This window comes from Sardina pilchardus, chromosome 4 (assembly GCF_963854185.1).
Source record: "Sardina pilchardus chromosome 4, fSarPil1.1, whole genome shotgun sequence".
NCBI lineage: Eukaryota > Metazoa > Chordata > Actinopteri > Clupeiformes > Clupeidae > Sardina > Sardina pilchardus.
The window spans coordinates 33394480-33412344 of NC_084997.1; the positions used below are offsets into that span (position 1 = coordinate 33394480).

The 17865-nt window shown below is 46.5% G+C and overlaps 3 protein-coding genes across 4 annotated transcripts in view; 1 reads left to right on the forward strand and 2 right to left on the reverse strand.

The window, feature by feature from the left end:
* Positions 1-125: 125 nt before the first annotated feature.
* On the reverse strand, positions 126-8954 carry LOC134078889 (TLR adapter interacting with SLC15A4 on the lysosome). Its single transcript, XM_062535055.1, has 3 exons — positions 8871-8954; positions 7901-8290; positions 126-1787 (listed from the first exon to the last, which is right to left on the reverse strand). Exons 2-3 carry the CDS (start codon positions 8283-8285, stop codon positions 1225-1227), a joined length of 948 nt encoding a protein of 315 aa, XP_062391039.1. The 5' UTR covers positions 8286-8290; positions 8871-8954; the 3' UTR covers positions 126-1224.
* Positions 8955-10284: 1330 nt separating this feature from the next.
* Positions 10285-13286, forward strand: LOC134079005 (uncharacterized protein C13orf42). The gene is made up of 4 exons (XM_062535170.1): positions 10285-10479; positions 11048-11512; positions 12535-12679; positions 12987-13286. The coding sequence occupies exons 1-4, from the start codon at positions 10285-10287 to the stop codon at positions 13253-13255; spliced, it is 1074 nt and encodes a 357-aa protein (XP_062391154.1). The 3' UTR covers positions 13256-13286.
* A 4021-nt stretch (positions 13287-17307) lies between these two features.
* Positions 17308-17865, reverse strand: part of rnaseh2b (ribonuclease H2, subunit B) — a 7338-nt gene continuing 6780 nt past the window's right edge. For both annotated transcript variants that reach the window (XM_062535057.1, XM_062535056.1), the window contains one exon: positions 17308-17532. In XM_062535057.1, the coding sequence (XP_062391041.1) occupies positions 17422-17532 (111 nt within the window). In that variant the 3' untranslated portion in view covers positions 17308-17421. The remainder of the gene's footprint in view (positions 17533-17865) is intronic.

Genomic DNA, 17865 nt, shown 5'->3' on the forward strand with positions numbered 1-17865 from the left:
TTGGTTATGATTTACATATAAACTGCTAGCATAATAATACGTACATACACATTCAGACTACATGTAGCGTCCAGCTTGGGATTTCTCAGGAACAGAAGCATGTAGAAATAAAAGGTTTGTACCCACTGAGAGCTTAAAGTCTCACCTTTCAAACGAGACACGTGTCCATATAACTATAACATAGAATACGCTGTGTCTCTACAAAAAACGTCAACAATGATCTAGATTGCTGGCACTCCAATCTAGATCATGCTAGACTCCTGCTGACCAAAGCTTCCGAAAACAGTTCGGCATTCAAAGTGTTAAGCTACTGAACATGTCCACATGCTGTATATATCAGTGGAGTGGACAGATCACTGTGCTGTCCACATGCTGTATGTATCAGTGGAGTGGTGAAGTCACTGTGCTGTCCACATGCTGCATGTATCAGTGGAGTGGTGAAGTCACTGTGGTGTCACATTGTGCTGTGTTGTGCTATAGTTTTTACATTCACATGCTCAGATCCAGCACTGCCAAAGCACAGCGAGTGACCTTTAACCCCCCCCCCCTATCTCTCACACACACATACACATACATTAAGTGATCTCTCTTTCTCTCCTCCACCATCACTGCAGATCTGCAGTATTGTGCTGGTCTCTCTAGCGTTAGTGGAGATCTGCAGTATCGGGGTGCTGATCTCTCTCCGCGGTGCTACAGGACATCTGCAGTATGGGGGTGCTGATCTCTCTCCGCGGTGCTACAGGACATCTGCAGTATCGGGGTGCTGATCTCTCTCCGCAGTGCTACAGGACATCTTTAGTATCGGGGTGCTGATCTCTCTCAGCGGTTCTAAAGGACATCTGCAGTATTGGGGTGCTGATCTCTCTCCGCGGTGCTACAGGACATCTGCAGTATGGGGGTGCTGATCTCTAGCATTAGTGGAGATCTTTAGTATCGGGGTGCTGCTCTCTCTCCGCGGCGCTACAGGACATCTGCAGTATGGGGGTGCTGATCTCTCTCTGCGGCGCTACAGGACATCTGCAGTATGGGGGTGCTGATCTCTCTCTGCGGCGCTACAGGACATCTGCAGTATGGGGGCTCTGATCTCTAGCATTAGTGGAGATCTTTAGTATCGGGGTGCTGCTCTCTCTCCGCGGCGCTACAGGACATCTGCAGTATGGGGGTGCTGATCTCTCTCAGCGGTGCTACAGGACATCTGCAGTATGGGGGCTCTGATCTCTAGCATTAGTGGAGATCTTTAGTATCGGGGTGCTGCTCTCTCTCCGCGGCGCTACAGGACATCTGCAGTATGGGGGTGCTGATCTCGCTGGACTGCAGGCTGCTGGCCACCCTGAGCAGGCAGCTCATGACCATGTCCTTGGCGCGCGCGGCCTCCAGGTTGTGGTCGCGGCGCCGCAGCTGCAGCGTGATCTGGTCCAGGCTGGTCTGCAGCAGCTCGGACGCCAGGACGGGCCTCGGGCCCAGACGGTCCTGCTGCTGGTGCTGGCGCTGGTTCTGCTGCTGGTGCTGGTGCTGTGGTGCGGCCGGGCCGGGCCCCTGGGCCAAGTGCTGCCGGTACAGCTCCAGCAGCTTCTGCTCCAGGTAGCGGTTCAGCTGCGAGTTGGACAGCGGACGACCCTCGGGGGGCAGCAGGGACGGACCCTCGCGGGCGCCCAGAGCAGCGGCGTCTGCGTCCTCGCCCTCGTCCTCCTCGTTCTCCTTCTCCTCCTCCTCATCCTCCTGCTCGACCCAGCAGGACAGCAGCGGCTCGGGTTCGGGGTCCTGACAGAGTCTGGCCTGAAGATCGCCTGCGGACATTTACACATATTAGTAGGGGAGATTATGTGAAAAATCGTTACGCGGCGGATAGAAGCATGAAATTTGGTAGATATGTTCCTTGGGTGATCCTAAGACATCCTAGAAGGGGTGCCCAAAAATATCTCAAACAGGAAGTGAGATTTTGGAGAAATTCAAAATGGCCGCCAGTACAATTGATAGCTGATTCAAAAACTACCTATACAACCTCCTAAAAGCTTGAAATGTGGTGTATATGTTCATTGGGTGATCCTAAGTCATCCTGGAAGATTACACCAAAATTCTCAAACAGGAAGTGAGGTTTTTGAAAAAAAACAAAAAATACTGCGCTTCCTGCCACAAAATTGGCAGCTCCTTCAAATACTGCCTAAGCAACCTCTAAAATGCTTGAAATTTGGTATACATGTTCCTTGGGTGATCCTAAGACATCCCAGAAGGGGTGCCCAAAAATATCTCAAACAGGAAGTGAGATTTTGGAGAAATTCAATATGGCCGCCAATACAATTGATAGCTGATTCAAAAACTACCTATACAACCTCCTAAAAGCTTGAAATTTGGTGTATATGTTCATTGGGTGATCCTAAGCCATCCTGGAAGATTACACCAAAATTCTCAAACAGGAAGTGAGGTTTTTGAAAAAAAACAAAAAATACTGCGCTTCCTGCCACAAAATTGGCAGCTCCTTCAAATACTGCCTAAGCAACCTCTAAAATGCTTGAAATTTGGTATACATGTTCCTTGGGTGATCCTAAGACATCCCAGAAGGGGTGCCCAAAAATATCTCAAACAGGAAGTGAGATTTTGGAGAAATTCAATATGGCCGCCAATACAATTGATAGCTGATTCAAAAACTACCTATACAACCTCCTAAAAGCTTGAAATTTGGTGTATATGTTCATTGGGTGATCCTAAGCCATCCTGGAAGATTACACCAAAATTCTCAAACAGGAAGTGAGGTTTTTGAAAAAAACTAAACAATACTGCGCTTCCTGCCACAAAATTGGCAGCTCCTTCAAAGACTGCCTAAACAACCTCTAAAGTGCTTGAAATTTGGTATACATGTCCCTTGGGTGATCCTAAGACATCCCAGAAGGGGTGCCCAAAAATATCTCAAAGAGATTTTGAAGAAATTCAAAATGGCCACCAATACAATTGATAGCTGATTCAAAAACTATTGGAAAAGGCTGTACTGCCCACCACAAAATTGGCAGCTAGTTCAAAGACCATCTAAACAACCCCTAAAAAGCCTGAAAGTTGGTATATGTTCATTGGGTGATCCTAAGACATCCTAGAAGGAGTGTCCAATATGTCTCTAACAGGAAGTGAGTTTTTAAAGAAATTGAAAAAGGCAGTGCTGCTCGCCACAAAATTGTCAGCTATTTCACATGCCACTTAAATAACGTCTAATAAACTTGAAATTTGGTGTTCCTTGGGTGATCCTAAAGGCTCTTCTCATTCATCTTTTTATATCCTCCCTTCCTTCCTTCCTAGATAAAGAATGATGGGGCAGCAGCAATGGGATAGTCTATCTAGTGTTCTTTATAGATCAGTGAGAACAAGCCGGAGAACCGAGGAAGGAAGGAAGGATAGATAAAAAGACGAATTAGCCCTAAGACATCCTAGAAGGTGTGCCCAAAACTATCCCTTAACAGGTAGTGAGTTTTTAAAGAAATTGAAAAAGGTTGCGCTAAGGTCGTGCCCGCCACATAATTGGCAGCTAATTCAAAGACCATCTAAACAACCTCTAAAAAGCTTGAAATCGGGTATGTTCCTTGGGTGATCCTGAGACATCCTAGAAGGAATGCCCCAAATATCTAGGGTTACCTAGGGTAAGAAGAACTGTCTTGAAAGAAAATAAATTATGAAAAGAAATACACTATGGCTACCTATATATCCACTATCTCAAGGATACTGTAAACACAGAGAAGCACCTCAGGCAGATCTCATAAAATCATAAAATTATGCACACATGTCCCCTGTAACTTTGTAAGACATTGTATGACACCACACTAGATTACAGTAGTACATTAGTCATAGCCTACATACTGCATATTCTCATCTATTCACATGCTCCAGCACATTGGCATAATGCTGTGCAAGGCAACCCAGCATCCTGGCATCCTGGCATCGGCACTCGGCAGAGAGGCTCAGCTTTGCTGTCACATTAAGAAGTTCTCTACATACTTTCGCTGCCTCTGGTAAAAGTGTCCATAAAGGTGTCCAAGAATCATCTAATTTAGTCCATCCATATTTTTCAGGAGAAAGCACTGACTGGATAGCTTGCAGACCTTTGGACCAAATGCTAGCTTGGTACACTGCACTATTTGAATGCTGGATCAGTGCAGCCTGTGTGGTAGGGGTATTTTCCATTGAGAGACATTTTTGAGAAAACAAATCCTTCCTGAGATCATTGAATTTTTCAAGATTGGTTGTCTTATCGTAAAGAACACAAGTGTACCTCTCCAGCAATGCAAATATGTTTGTTTCCTGGCTAAGTAATTGAAAAAGATTTAATGTCATAGCAGTGAAGGCACCTGTTACTTCTGGAAATTATTTCCATGCAGCCCATGCTGACTTTTTGCCCTAAAGGTTGAAAAAAAGAGAGAAAACCTGGGAGAGCCGAACCTGCTCTTTTCCTCAAGGTTTTGAAAACTCTATTGATGTGTATTTCCTGAAAGTTTTGCCCTATACCAAAAGCAACCTAAGTACTGTACACTAATTGCCAAAAGTATTTGGTCACCTGCCTTGACTCACATATGAATTTCAGTCACAACCCATTCTTAATCCATAGGGTTTAATATGATGTCGGTCCACCCTTTGCAGCTATAACAGCTTCAGGGAAGACTTTCCACAGTGTGTTTCTGGGATTTTTTTTTACCATTCTTTCAGAAGCACATTTGTGAGGTCACACACTGATGTTGGATGAGTAGACTGCCTCTCAGTCCATCTAATTCATCCCAAAGGTGTTCTATTGGGTTGAGGTCAGGACCCTGTGCAGGCCAGTCAAGTTCATCCACACCAATCTCTGTCATCAATGCCTTTATGGACCTTGCTTTGTGCACTGGTGCACAGGGCTTGGTCCCTTAGTTCCAGTGAAAGGAACTTTGAATGCTTCAGCATTTAACCAAGAGATTTTAGAATGTTTCATGCTCCCACCTTTGTGGGAAGTTTGGGGAAGGCCCCTTTTTGGACAGTACTAACCATCAAAAGTGAGCACTACGGCAGTGAGTGGTCAGTGCACATTAGCAATGTACTGACGGAAGTAAGTGTAATGAGACACAGCCTTACTCAATGTACATTTTACACACCTTAGTACTAGCTGGCTACCATTACTGTAGTACAAATCTAAATTTCATAGTTCCTATAACATTATGCCCGAAAGAATACGACAATACCCCCCAGGAAGATCCAAAGGGCACAAATATGCAAAAAAAGACCCCAAGTGATCACAGGGACACAATTAGCCTAGGAATACCTTTGTTTGCCCAGCTTTAACTCAACCCAGCTGGTTGGTCTACATTGGCTAATGCTAATGCTAACGCTAGCATAACAGGAGTTGTGTTCCTATTTAGGGCTAGATCTCTGCTCATGTGGACAATTAAACAATAAGCTGTCTTTTGAAAATGATTAAGTGATTCTTCCAAAAGTTTTTAAGAATATTAATGTTATGCATAAATGAATAATTAACTACTCAGGTGAGGATTCACTGGGGGAGTCATGCCATTCTGACCGTTTTAAGCCTGTTTTTTCCACTTTAAAGTTGTATAATAGACATGTAAGATTGTTTACATGGGTTATCTTGCATATATTATTTGTTAACCATCTCTATATATTAAATGTGAAATGATAAAGTAGCAGAATAAATCAAGATGCCCAAACTATGCAATGTTTTATTATCCTAAGGCCGTTTCTGGCAGCCATCTTGGATTTTCCCTTAAAAAATGACCTTAAAGGGATAGTTCGGATTTTAAGACACGAAGTTGTATGGGTTCCCTGTCAGCAACGTAGTGCATCAGCACTGACTTACCCCCGACAGCGTCCTGTGAGCCGAGATCCAGCCGGTTTTAGATCGTTTTTGATGCTGAAGAAAGTAGTCCGGCAAGTTTCTGGGGTCACGAAAGTAAAGTGTTTTTCTTCTCAAAACCATATGCGTTCAACAGAGTGATATATTTGCACCACAAAAACGTTGTCCAGGAAAAATTCAAACCTCGTTATCACTTACTTATTTTTCGCGATTCCTATCACTGCGCGCTACTGACAGCTGGACAACGTTTTTGTGGTGCAAATATATCACTCTGTTGAACGCATATGGTTTTGAGAAGAAAAACACTTTACTTTCGTGACCCCAGAAACTTGCTGAAGAAAATAGTCCGGCATCAAAAACGATCAAAAACCGGCTGGATCTCGGCTCACAGGACGCTGTCGGGGGTAAGTCAGTGCTGATGCACTACGTTGCTGACAGGGAACCCATACAACTTCGTGTCTTAAAATCCGAACTATCCCTTTAATGAACCAGAAATTTGGGGCACCCCTTCTGATATGATGAGATACATCATAAAGAGTGTCTGTAGCAATTTTGGTGCTTCTATCCGACGCGTAACGATTAGGCCCTTTTTTGTTGATAATCCCCCCTACTATATCCATTTAGCTGACTCTTTTATCCACAGCGGAGTACAAATCCCCTCAAGTGGTACAGTGCAAAGCAGCCATAACGTGCCCATTTAGGACATTATAGCAGCACAGTGGCAAAGCTGACTAGAGGTAACGTACACATTTATAGCAGCACAGTGCCAAAGCTGACTAGAGGTAACGTACCCATTTAGGACATTATAGCAGCTCAGTGCCAAAGCTGACTAGAGGTAACGTACCCATTTATAGCAGCACAGTGCCAAAGCTGACTAGAGGTAACGTACCCATTTACAGCAGCTCTGAGCCAAAGCTGACTAGAGGTAACGTACCCATTTATAGCAGCTCTGAGCCAAAGCTGACTAGAGGTAACGTACCCATTTATAGCAGCTCTGAGCCAAAGCTGACTAGAGGTAACGTACCCATTTATAGCAGCTCTGAGCCAAAGCTGACTAGAGGTACGTACCCATTTAGGACATTATAGCAGCACAGTGCCAAAGCTGACTAGAGGTAACGTACCCATTTATAGCAGCACAGTGCCAAAGCTGACTAGAGGTACGTACACATTTAGGACATTATAGCAGCACAGTGCCAAAGCTGACTAGAGGTAACGTGCCCATTTAGGACATTATAGCAGCTCAGTGCCAAAGCTGACTAGAGGTAACGTACCCATTTAGGACATTATAGCAGCTCAGTGCCAAAGCTGACTAGAGGTAACGTACACATTTAGGACATTATAGCAGCTCAGTGCCAAAGCTGACTAGAGGTAACGTACCCATTTAGGACATTATAGCAGCACAGTGCCAAAGCCGACTAGAGGTAACGTACCCATTTAGGACATTATAGCAGCACAGTGCCAAAGCTGACTAGAGGTAACGTACCCATTTAGGACATTATAGCAGCACAGTGCCAAAGCTGACTAGAGGTAACGTGCCCATTTAGGACATTATAGCAGCACAGTGCCAAAGCTGACTAGAGGTAACGTGCCCATTTAGGACATTATAGCAGCACAGTGCCAAAGCTGACTAGAGGTAACGTACACATTTATAGCAGCACAGTGCCAAAGCTGACTAGAGGTAACGTACCCATTTAGGACATTATAGCAGCACAGTGCCAAAGCTGACTAGAGGTAACGTACCCATTTAGGACATTATAGCAGCACAGTGCCAAAGCTGACTAGAGGTAACGTACCCATTTAGGACATTATAGCAGCACAGTGCCAAAGCTGACTAGAGGTAACGTGCCCATTTAGGACATTATAGCAGCACAGTGCCAAAGCTGACTAGAGGTAACGTACACATTTATAGCAGCACAGTGCCAAAGCTGACTAGAGGTAACATACCCATTTAGGACATTATAGCAGCTCAGTGCCAAAGCTGACTAGAGGTAACGTACACATTTAGGACATTATAGCAGCACAGTGCCAAAGCTGACTAGAGGTACGTACTGTATACATTTAGGACATTATAGCATTACGTACCCCCTGCGTCGGCTGCGCCCGCGGGGTCCAGCAGCAGCACCTGGTCGCCGGCGATGTGGAGGTCGCTGTAGTGCTGGCAGATGCTGTGGCAGGACGGGGGCACCAGGAAGGGCTCGGCCCCCCCCACCGCCATCGCCGCCACCGCAGGGCCCGGGGACGAGGCCACCCGCCCGGGCACGTCCACGTCGGGGGAGACCAGTCTTCCGGACCAGCCGTCGGAGCCAGGTTGCCGTGGAGACGAGGGGACGTGCGTGAGGAGGCGTGGCAGGGTGGCGGGAGCGCTTGAGGAGGTTGCCGTGGTTTCAGGAGTGTTTTTGTAGCTGTCGGGCGGGAGTCCCCATTCCTGGCAGAACACCACCGTCCACAGCCGGCTCTCACAGAGCATGCTGACTACTGGCACACACACACAACACATGGTAACACATGCAACACATGGCAACACACACACACATATCACACACACATAACATATGGCAACGCACACACACAAGCATAACATATGGCAATGCACACACACACATCAACACAGACACAAACAAACACATCAACATGGCAACGCACACACATAACACATGGGCAACACACACAACAAATGGCAACACACATATACAGTATACACACGGCAACATCCGAACAAAAAGCAATGTGCACACACACACACATATTACAAACACCTACAGTATACTTAGAGATTAAAAAGACTCATTGTGTATTGTGTGTATACACACACAACATGTATGTTTACACATATATGCAAATACATTTCCCATGGGATAAATAAAGTATCTATCCACCCATCTATCCATCCATCCATTCTTCAGTTTCACAAATCATACATCCATCCATCCATTCATTATTCAGTTTCACAAATCATCCATCCATCTATACATGAGATCTTCAGTTTCACAAATTGCTGTACATACCAGTCCTGAGCCATGATGGGTATGTTAAGAGATTGAGGAAGACTCACCAGAGGAGGATGATTACTTCACTTGGTCAACATACAGTAGAGGTCTTCAGCACATTGAAGTGTATAGCCGTGTGTGAGACCGTGTGTGAGTGTGTGTGTGTGTGTGTGAGAGAGAGAGAAAGGAAAGTCTTGTGGTGCACTGAAGGAGAACCTCGTATTTATATAGAACCCGGGGTGGAGAAGTGAGACACAGGTGTGTGTGTGTGTGTGCCACAGTATTTCCCCATCTGTGGTTTTAATTAAACACGGAAAGTCCATAACCTTTTATGCAAATGTCCCACAGCTCTATGGCACTTGTACATGTTTCTGTCCAGGAGCCGGTATAAACAGTGTGTGTGTGTGTGTGTGTGTGTGTGTGTGTCCGTTGTGCAGAAAGCCATGTACATGGCAGTGTTTCTGTCCATCAGCGATGGGTTATCTCAGCCTAACTAATCTCACTAATTAAATCAGTCCAGGAAAGGCAGCCCGGAGCCTTTATCATTCAGCACACTTGATAATAGCCATTGTGACCGGTCAATAGCTGCCTATTCACTAACCAGTCTGCTCTATCACAAAAGCCTCACTACAGGTCCCCACTTCGTCCAATAGGCTTGCTGGCAATATTCCCACTCTACGCTTTCCTTTGCCTGATGAGAAGTTAGTTTCTTTTCATCTATTTTGAGACAAGTGAACCATTAGAAGACAGGACGCCAGACAGGACAGTGCCATTTTTCTCTTGAGTGCATTTCTTCTATCGTTAACAATTACAGGACAGGACATTAGACAGGACAGTGCCATTTTTATCTTTAGTGCATTTCTTCAATCATTAACAATTACAGGACAGTGCCGTTTTTCTCTTTAGTGCATTTCTTGAATAACAATTGCACAAATGTGTATTTCTCTGAACAATTAGGGCACACTGTACCTTATAGTGGATTACATGAAAAAGCGTGTAACTGGCTCAAAATGCTTTTTTATGTCAAAGGTATTCATACTAATCAATGTGCCTTCAGGATAGCATGTACTTACTACTGTACACTTTTGTAGTCTTGTTCATACTTAATAGTTTTTTGCCATGTAATTATAGTAGAGTAATTATTTTAGAGTACAGCAGTTCTTTCTAAAAATGTGCAATAGACAGGTAACTCAGAAAAGTGTAGCTTTTCAACATGTTTGTTACTCTCTCTCTTGTGTAGCCTAATGTAATAAGTGTAATTACTTTTCAACCGGTTCAATGAATTTGTTTGCTTTACGTGATCATGTATTAAGTAGGGGACGTGGTCGGTGCTCACACAATAGAATTCTCCTCCAGGCGGGGTCCGTGACGGCTGGAGCCTGCGGGAAGCCGATCGAGCGACCTGAAGTCCTGAAGTCGGACACCTGAGAGTCCGTGACTCAGCCGCGGCCAAGCGGGCAGCTCGGATTTCCGGTTGCCATGGCACCGCCAGTCCACACTGAAACGGTCAGACGCAGGGAGACGGAGGGACTAGACTACGGCTGTGACAGGTCGAGGGTTCCGCCGCTGCCCTTTGCTGGACTATACAGGATGCTTCAGGACCGCGGACAAGGCTCGCTGCTGGCCATGTGGAAACTATCTTCTTGTCACCAGGAGCTATGGAAGGATCTTATAGTAGGTTTATAGGTTCCAGTCTTGATCTGGAGCTGTAGTTGGCTACAATCGGTCTCTGTCAGTTGCTTACAGTCTAGCTCTGTAGTAGGTTACAGCCTGTTTCTGTAGCTGGTTGCAGTCTATCTCTGTAGTTGGTTACAGCTTTGCTCTGTATTTGGCTACAGTCTGGCTCTGTAGTTGGTTACAGCTTTGCTCTGTATTTGGCTACAGTCTAGCTCTGTAGTTGGTTACAGCTTTGCTCTGTATTTGGCTACAGTCTAGCTCTAGTAGGTTACAGCTTTGCTCTGTATTTGGCTACAGTCTAGCTCTGTAGTTGGTTACAGCTTTGCTCTGTATTTGGCTACAGTCTAGCTCTAGTAGGTTACAGTTTTGCTCTGTATTTGGCTACAGTCTGGCTCTGTAGGTTACAGCTTTGCTCTGTAATTGACTACAGTCTAGCTCTGTAACTAGTTACACCCTGTCTTTGTAGTAGGTTAAAGTCTGACTCTGCATAGTTGGCTCCAGTCTCATATCTCATGCGGATCCTACTCCTCCTCAACTGTTTCTGTGGAATGTGACGGCACCCGAGGAAGCCATGTTCAGGAAGATTAACGCCGTGTTCCGGCCCAATCACGGCCACCGCGGGCGGTGCGAGGACGACTACCACAGCGCCTGCACGGTCAAGCTGGTGCGCAGCACGTCCATGCTGGTGGTGGGAGAGGCCCGCGGCGGCGCCAGGGCCAACCGTACGCGCCTGGAACCGGACGCCACGCTGAAGCGCAGCAAGAGCTCCGTGACCCTGGAGTCCACCAGCACCACCAGCACCACCAGCACCAGCACCACGGCGCTGTACTACTACCAGAGCCGGCAGGACCAGATCTGGCTCTACTCGCAGAACCAGAACTGTCTGCAGTACCTGCAGGAGCTGGTGGCGCTGAGGAGGCAGTACACGCAGAGCATCATGAACATCCACAACGCCGAGCGCAGGAACTCGCTGGCGTCGGAGGCCAAGAAGAAGGTCGCTCCGCAACCGCCACGGGCCAAGGCCTCTCAGGTAGGAACCCACGGGCCAAGGCCTCTCAGGTAGGAACCCACGGGCCAAAGCCTCTCAGGTAGGAACCCACGGGCCAGTCTCTCAGGTAGGAACCCGCAGGCCAGTCTCTCAACCCGCAGGCCAGTCTCTGAGGTATGAACCCAGAAGGCAGTCTCTCAGGTAGGAACCCGCAGGCCAGTCTCTGAGGTATGAACCCAGAAGGCAGTCTCTCAGGTAGGAACAACACAAGCCAGTCTCTCAGGTTGGCCTGCAGTGCCAAAGTCTTGCAGGCAGGAACCCATGAACCAAAGCTTTCATGGCCATGTAATCATTGGACTACAAATGTGTGAAGACATGATTTCCTCATGTGTGTGAATACAAACAGGAAAAAAAAGTTTTAGGAATTGTATAGTTCTAGGGGTGGCCTCTCCAGTTAGTAGAACTGTGTAGTTCTAGGGGTGGCCACTACAGTTAGTAGAACTGTGTAGTTCTAGGGGTGGCCACTACAGTTAGTAGAACTGTGCAGTTCTAGGGGTGGCCTCTCCAGTTAGTAGTTAGTAGAACTGTGTAGTTTTAGGGATAGCCTCTAGAGTTAGTACATTTTAGTAGAACTGTAGTTATAGACAAAGCCTCTCCAGTTAGTAGTGGAACTGAGTTCCTAAACCTGGTGTGTCCGAATGCACCTATTTACAGCCTTAAATGTACCGCCATATAGCGGCCTTCTTCTTCTTGATTACAGTGATTTCAAAGCCATGGTTAGTTATAGAGTTAGTTAGTGATTTGTTATTAATCTATTTTCATCTGGCTGTAATGTATTATACCCTAGAGGGATAAACAAAAATCTTAGTCAGCCATATAGCCTTATAAATAGCTTCTTGTATAGCCTCCTCCAAGTAGGTCTGGTTTAACCATCTGTTTATAAACTCTTAGTAAAACATAGTAGACTTTGCGCTTATTCTACAATGATGAGACAGCCACAGACATAGAGTTAATGATGAGTTATTAACGCGCGTTCCTCGTTCTCTGGCCTGGGTTGTTGTCAGAGCGCGAGAGCGGAGCCCACCGCTCCTCCGATTCCTAACGAGGAGGACACGCTCCAGTACTTGGACTCCGTCATCGCCAGCTGTGACCCGGAGCCCAAGCGCAAGCCCAACATGGACGACGGCAACGCCGACGTGGACTTCGTCGGTAGGTCATGTGTGTGTGAGTGAGTGGGGTGGGGGTGTGTGTGTGGGGGTGTGAGTGGGGTCTGTGTGCACGTGTCTGTCTGTGTCTGTGTGTGTGTGTCTGTTGGGGGGATGAGGTGGCGTGTGTCGTTGCAAAGTTGTATAAAGGTAGGCTTATAGACTTTATAGACTGCAATTGACTTTCTCAATTCCCATCTCTCTCTCTCCCTCACCACATCTGTCTCTTTCTCCCTCTCTCCTTTATCCCCTTCCTTAATCCCTCCCTCCATCGCTCCACCCCCCCATCTCCTTCTCTCACCCCCCCCTAGTGGCCACCAGCACCAGTGAGCATGACCTCCACTCCAACTGGGTTCTGCGAGACCCGCGTCGGTTCTCCATGGACGAGTCCCGGCTGCGTCACGCAGAGCCCAAACCGGAGCCCGGACCGGGCCCCCCCACCACGGGCAGACGCAAGGGCCAGAGTGGCACGACCGCCAGCGCCCGCCGTCTCCAGCGCAACCCCATACATCTTCCCAAGGTGGTGGAGAGCGCCTTTCAGACGCTCCGCTTCAAACCCAAACTAAAGAAGAAGGACTAAAGCCTTTCAGACCTTCCGCTTCAAACCCAAACTCAAGAAGAAGGACTAAGCCTTTCAGACGTCCCATTTTAAACCCATCTGGATCTGGATCTGTGAGATAGAATTAGCGTCTGTGTTGTGTTTAACGTTTCCACCCTCCAGGTCTTCATGTGGCCTCATGTGGTCTCTTATGAGCTTAAGAGAGCTGATTATGGGAGGAAGGGAGAGAGAGCCTCAGAGGTGATGGGCTAGAAAGAGGTGGATATTAGATGCTAACAGACAATGGACAATGGGACTCCATGTTTGGAGAGGAGAGTGATTGCTTTTTGTTTGTTTGTTTGTTTTTTAAAACCTATTTGACATGGAAATAACAAGTGAAACTCAAATTTTTTTGCCTTTTATTTAATTTTTACATTCTTTTTTTTTTTAACAAAAATCTATTCAGATGTATGAAGAGATTCTTGCTGAGGGGAAAAGATTAAGGAACCAAACTCATAACCCAATAGAAATAAGTCAGTAGATGTGGTAACCCAACAGAAATAAGTGAGTAGATGTGGTAAAAACTTTATATGGACAGAGCTTTGTCCCTGACCGACCCCCACATATGTTCTGGTCACCGTGGAAACCGTTGTTTTGGGAACTCGTGTTTCTCCTCCTCATGAATTATCGAGCGTTTGGAGAACTCGAGCCCTGACTCCCGAAACTCACCTGGGCTCGTCATTTGGACTCCATGAGCTCCGATACACACCTGCATCACTGAGTGCCCTTCCTCATCTCAATAAATAACACCTTTGTCTTCCTCACCTCAATAGGTAACACCTTCATCTTCCTCACCTCAATAGATAACACCCTCATCTTCCTCACCACCTCAGATAACACCTTCATCTTCCTCACCTCAATAAATAACACCTTTGTCTTCCTCACCTCAATAGATAACACCTTCATCTTCCTCACCTCAATAGATAACACCCTCATCAGATAACACCCTCATCTTCCTCACCTCAATAGATAACACCCTCATCTTCCTCACCTCAATAGATAACACCTTCATCGTCCTCACCACCTCAGATAACACCTTCATCGTCCTCACCAATTTCCCTCAACAGCTTACTCTTATCTTCCTCACATCTCTACCTTTCAGGGTAATCCATCATCTTCCTCACCTCTCTGTCCTTCAGGGTAATCCATCATCTTCTTCACCCTTCTCAGTGTACATCATCATCTTCCTCACCTTTCTCAGGTTAGATCCTCATCTTCCTCACCTCTGTCATTTAAAGGAACACACCTTTTTGGGAAATTAACTTTTTTGTATCCATCTGACTCTGTGTCCCATGTCAGATCAGATTTTTGCCTCAATCTCCTTGGCATCTCTCCCCCATCAGATTCACATCAGACTCATGTGTCAGTTGCCTATGAAATGGACCTGGCTGTCAGCTGGAAGAGGAATCAGAGCCAGGTCCAACCCACACTGCGTCTCATTAAGCTGCACCTGATTTACCAGATCAGCTATCACAAGGGGGATTCGACTTTATGTAGCCGTCTTAAGACAACTGCAAACGTGATTATTTCTGAGATTCTGACACGTTTTCAACCATGACGTATGGTATGCACACTTCCGGTTTGCAAACGTATCAGAATCTCAGAAATAATCGCGTCTGTAGTCGTCATAAGACGGCTACATCAAGTCGAACACCCCTAATGTAGCTCCCCTCTGCTGAACCCCCCTAACTCCTCTCTGCTGAACACCCCTAATGTAACTCCCCTCTTCTGAACACCCCTAATGTAACTCCCCTCTGCTGAACACCCCTAATGTAGCTCCCCTCTGCTGAACACCCCTAATGTGGCTCCCCTCTACTGAACACCCCTAATGTAGCTCCCCTCTACTGAACTGAACACCCCTACTGTAGCTCCCCTCTACTGAACTGAACACCCCTACTGTAGCTCCCCTCTACTGAACACCCCTAATGTAGCTCTGAACACCCCTAATGCAGCTCCCCTCTGCTGAACTGAACACCCCTAATGTAGCTCCCCTCTGCTGAACACCCCTAATGTAGCTCCCCTCTGCTGAACACCCCTAATGTAGCTCCCCTCTGCCGAACACCCCTAATGCAGCTCCCCTCTGCTGAACTGAACACCCCTAATGTAGCTCCCCTCTGCTGAACACCCCTAATGTAGCTCCCCTCTGCTGAACACCCCTAATGTAGCTCCCCTCAGCTGAACACCCCTAATGCAGCTCCCCTCTGCTGAACTGAACACCCCTAATGTAGCTCCCCTCTGCTGAACACCCCTAATGTAGCTCCCCTCTGCTGAACACCCCTAATGTAGCTCCTCTCTGCCGAACACCCCTAATGTAACCCACCTCTGCTGAACTGCAAGTGTTTTGTCCTGTAGCAGTACGGTACACAATCTTCAACCTAACAGGTCAGCCAGCTGTGTCAGCCGTTTGCTAAGACACAACAGACAGGATAAGACACAGGGTGCCTCTTAACATCGCTCCTTGATCTTTGAGGGGCGTTCCCACTGATCTATAACTAAAACTGTATAGACTATCCCATTGTCGCCGCCCCATCATTCTTTATGTAGATCAGTGAGGATCGAGGCCCGAGGAGGGAGGATGTACAGTATAAACGCTGAATTAGAGGCACCCATAGACTCACTCTACATAAAAGTCTCTCAGCTCTTACAAGGAAAGCGCTGATTTTGTAAAGGCCAAATGCACCTTGAGAAAGCTGTGAACATTTTGAGAAAGGAAAACAAAAATAAAAAAGTCTCACTAATAACGCCTTGTTTGATCTCTGTTCAGTCGTGGCAATATTTGATTGTGCTGATAGCTCAGTGAGAGACGGCTCGTGTCGTGTGTGTATGAGGTGAAGTCCCAGAGCAGGCCTCAGAGGTGTTTTACGTGTGCTGTAGGCAGTTGCTCTTTCTCAGGAATGGGAAGTTGCGTGGAGGCGATCTGAAACCAGAGGCCCTGAGCAGTCCACACCACAACCATGAAATGAAAATCTGTGGCTGCACACAGGTGCCTCACTGGGTAGGAGTGTGTGTGAGTGTGTGTGTGTGTGTGTTACATGATGCCAGAACACCACTGTTATTATGTCAGGAATTCTATTTGCTGTTGGATTCGAAATCAGACTTAAATGCAAAAATCCAAAAAAGCATGCTATTCCGACACGGCGACACGGCAACGCTGCCCTTCGAATCTCAAGACGTACTTGGAGACCAACTTTCCTTTTCTTGGGTGCATTCGTCTCACTTCCTTCTTTTTTCATTTTCACACACTTGAAACACATTTCACACAGTTCTGCTTTCGGGTTTCACAGACAAAGTCATTTCCAGAGAGATCTAGACACACACACAGAGAAAATGATTTCCTTTCTCCAGCAGCTGTGCTGATGTCTTGTGATACACTGTAGTCCAGAGAAAGGACTAGAATATTGTTGATCAGAGCTCTGCACACAGAGTAGGAGTCCAACTAACACACACTGTAGTCCAGAGTATTAAGTCCAACTAACACACACTGGAGTCAAGAGTATTAAGTCCAACTGACACACACTGGAGTCAAGAGTATTAAGTTCCACTGACACACACTGGAGTCAAGAGTATTAAGTTCCACTGACACACACGCACTGTAATCACAAGAATTAAGTACCACTGATACACACTGGACTCACGAGAGTAAAGGGTCGTTCAAGAACGATAACTATATACAGTACAAATATCGCTCTCGTTAATATGAATAACGACGTTCACACATGAACACATAACCATAACGACATGAAGAACAATATCGCTGGGGATCACTTTCAGAGATTTTGAGAATGATAAAAAGCTTACAGCCAATCAAAACCAATCACAGTTTAGCCCTCACATTCATCAACACAAGGAGAGACTCTGCTTATCGCAGGTCTGTGTGGATCATTGTGGTTATAGTTATCATTCTTGGTGGGAATGGCCCTTAAGTCCCACTGACACACACTGGAGTCAAGAGTAGGATAGTATTACATCAGGAATGTTTAGGCTACAAATTCATTTGAATTGTTTTAAATCATACACAGAGCGACACACAGGGATGACTTTAAATCGTTCTTTATTAACAAAAATACTCATGGCATACACACGCACACACACACGCACACACACACACACACACACACACACACACACACACGCACACACACACGGGTCTACTTCTTCTCCTGCTTGACCTTAGGGCTGAAGAAGGCGGACATGCTCTTCATGCCCGACTTGTCCACCTTGGCCAGGCTCTTCTGCGCCGCGCTCATCTTCTTGGGCGGCTGGAGGAACACAACACAGCGGCACGTCGTTTAGTTACCCCGCCTTCGACTAAGAACACGAGCACCACCCCGTCCCACCCACCCCCCACAAGGAATGTGAAAATAAGAACAGGAAGCTCTCCCATAAACTCCCCCAGCAAAGCATGGCTGAATCTTAGCAGAGGCACATGCAGAACCAAACACATACAGCTGGAGAAGAGAGAAAAGAAGAGGCCTGCTGTTTAGTTTAGTCTCCAAAATGCTAGTTCTGTCTCTACGCCCCTACAGAACACCGTCTTCATGTAAATGCTTTTTGTCGTTTTGTCTGTCCTGTTGTTGTTTTGTCTGGTAACA

What these genes read in the sequence shown, in the direction of transcription:
- LOC134079005 (XM_062535170.1), top strand. Translation starts at nt 10,285, where the DNA reads ATGGCACCGCCAGTCCACACTGAAACGGTCAGACGCAGGGAGACGGAG. An exon ending in AGCTATGGAAGGATCTTATA is followed by an intron (nt 10,480 to 11,047) that starts GTAGGTTTATAG and finishes ACGGCACCCGAG; the next exon opens with GAAGCCATGTTCAGGAAGAT. An exon ending in CGCCGACGTGGACTTCGTCG is followed by an intron (nt 12,680 to 12,986) that starts GTAGGTCATGTG and finishes ACCCCCCCCTAG; the next exon opens with TGGCCACCAGCACCAGTGAG.
- LOC134078889 (XM_062535055.1), bottom strand. Translation starts at nt 8,285, where the DNA reads ATGCTCTGTGAGAGCCGGCTGTGGACGGTGGTGTTCTGCCAGGAATGG. An exon ending in GGGCGCAGCCGACGCAGGGG is followed by an intron (nt 1,788 to 7,900) that starts GTACGTAATGCT and finishes AAATGTCCGCAG; the next exon opens with GCGATCTTCAGGCCAGACTC.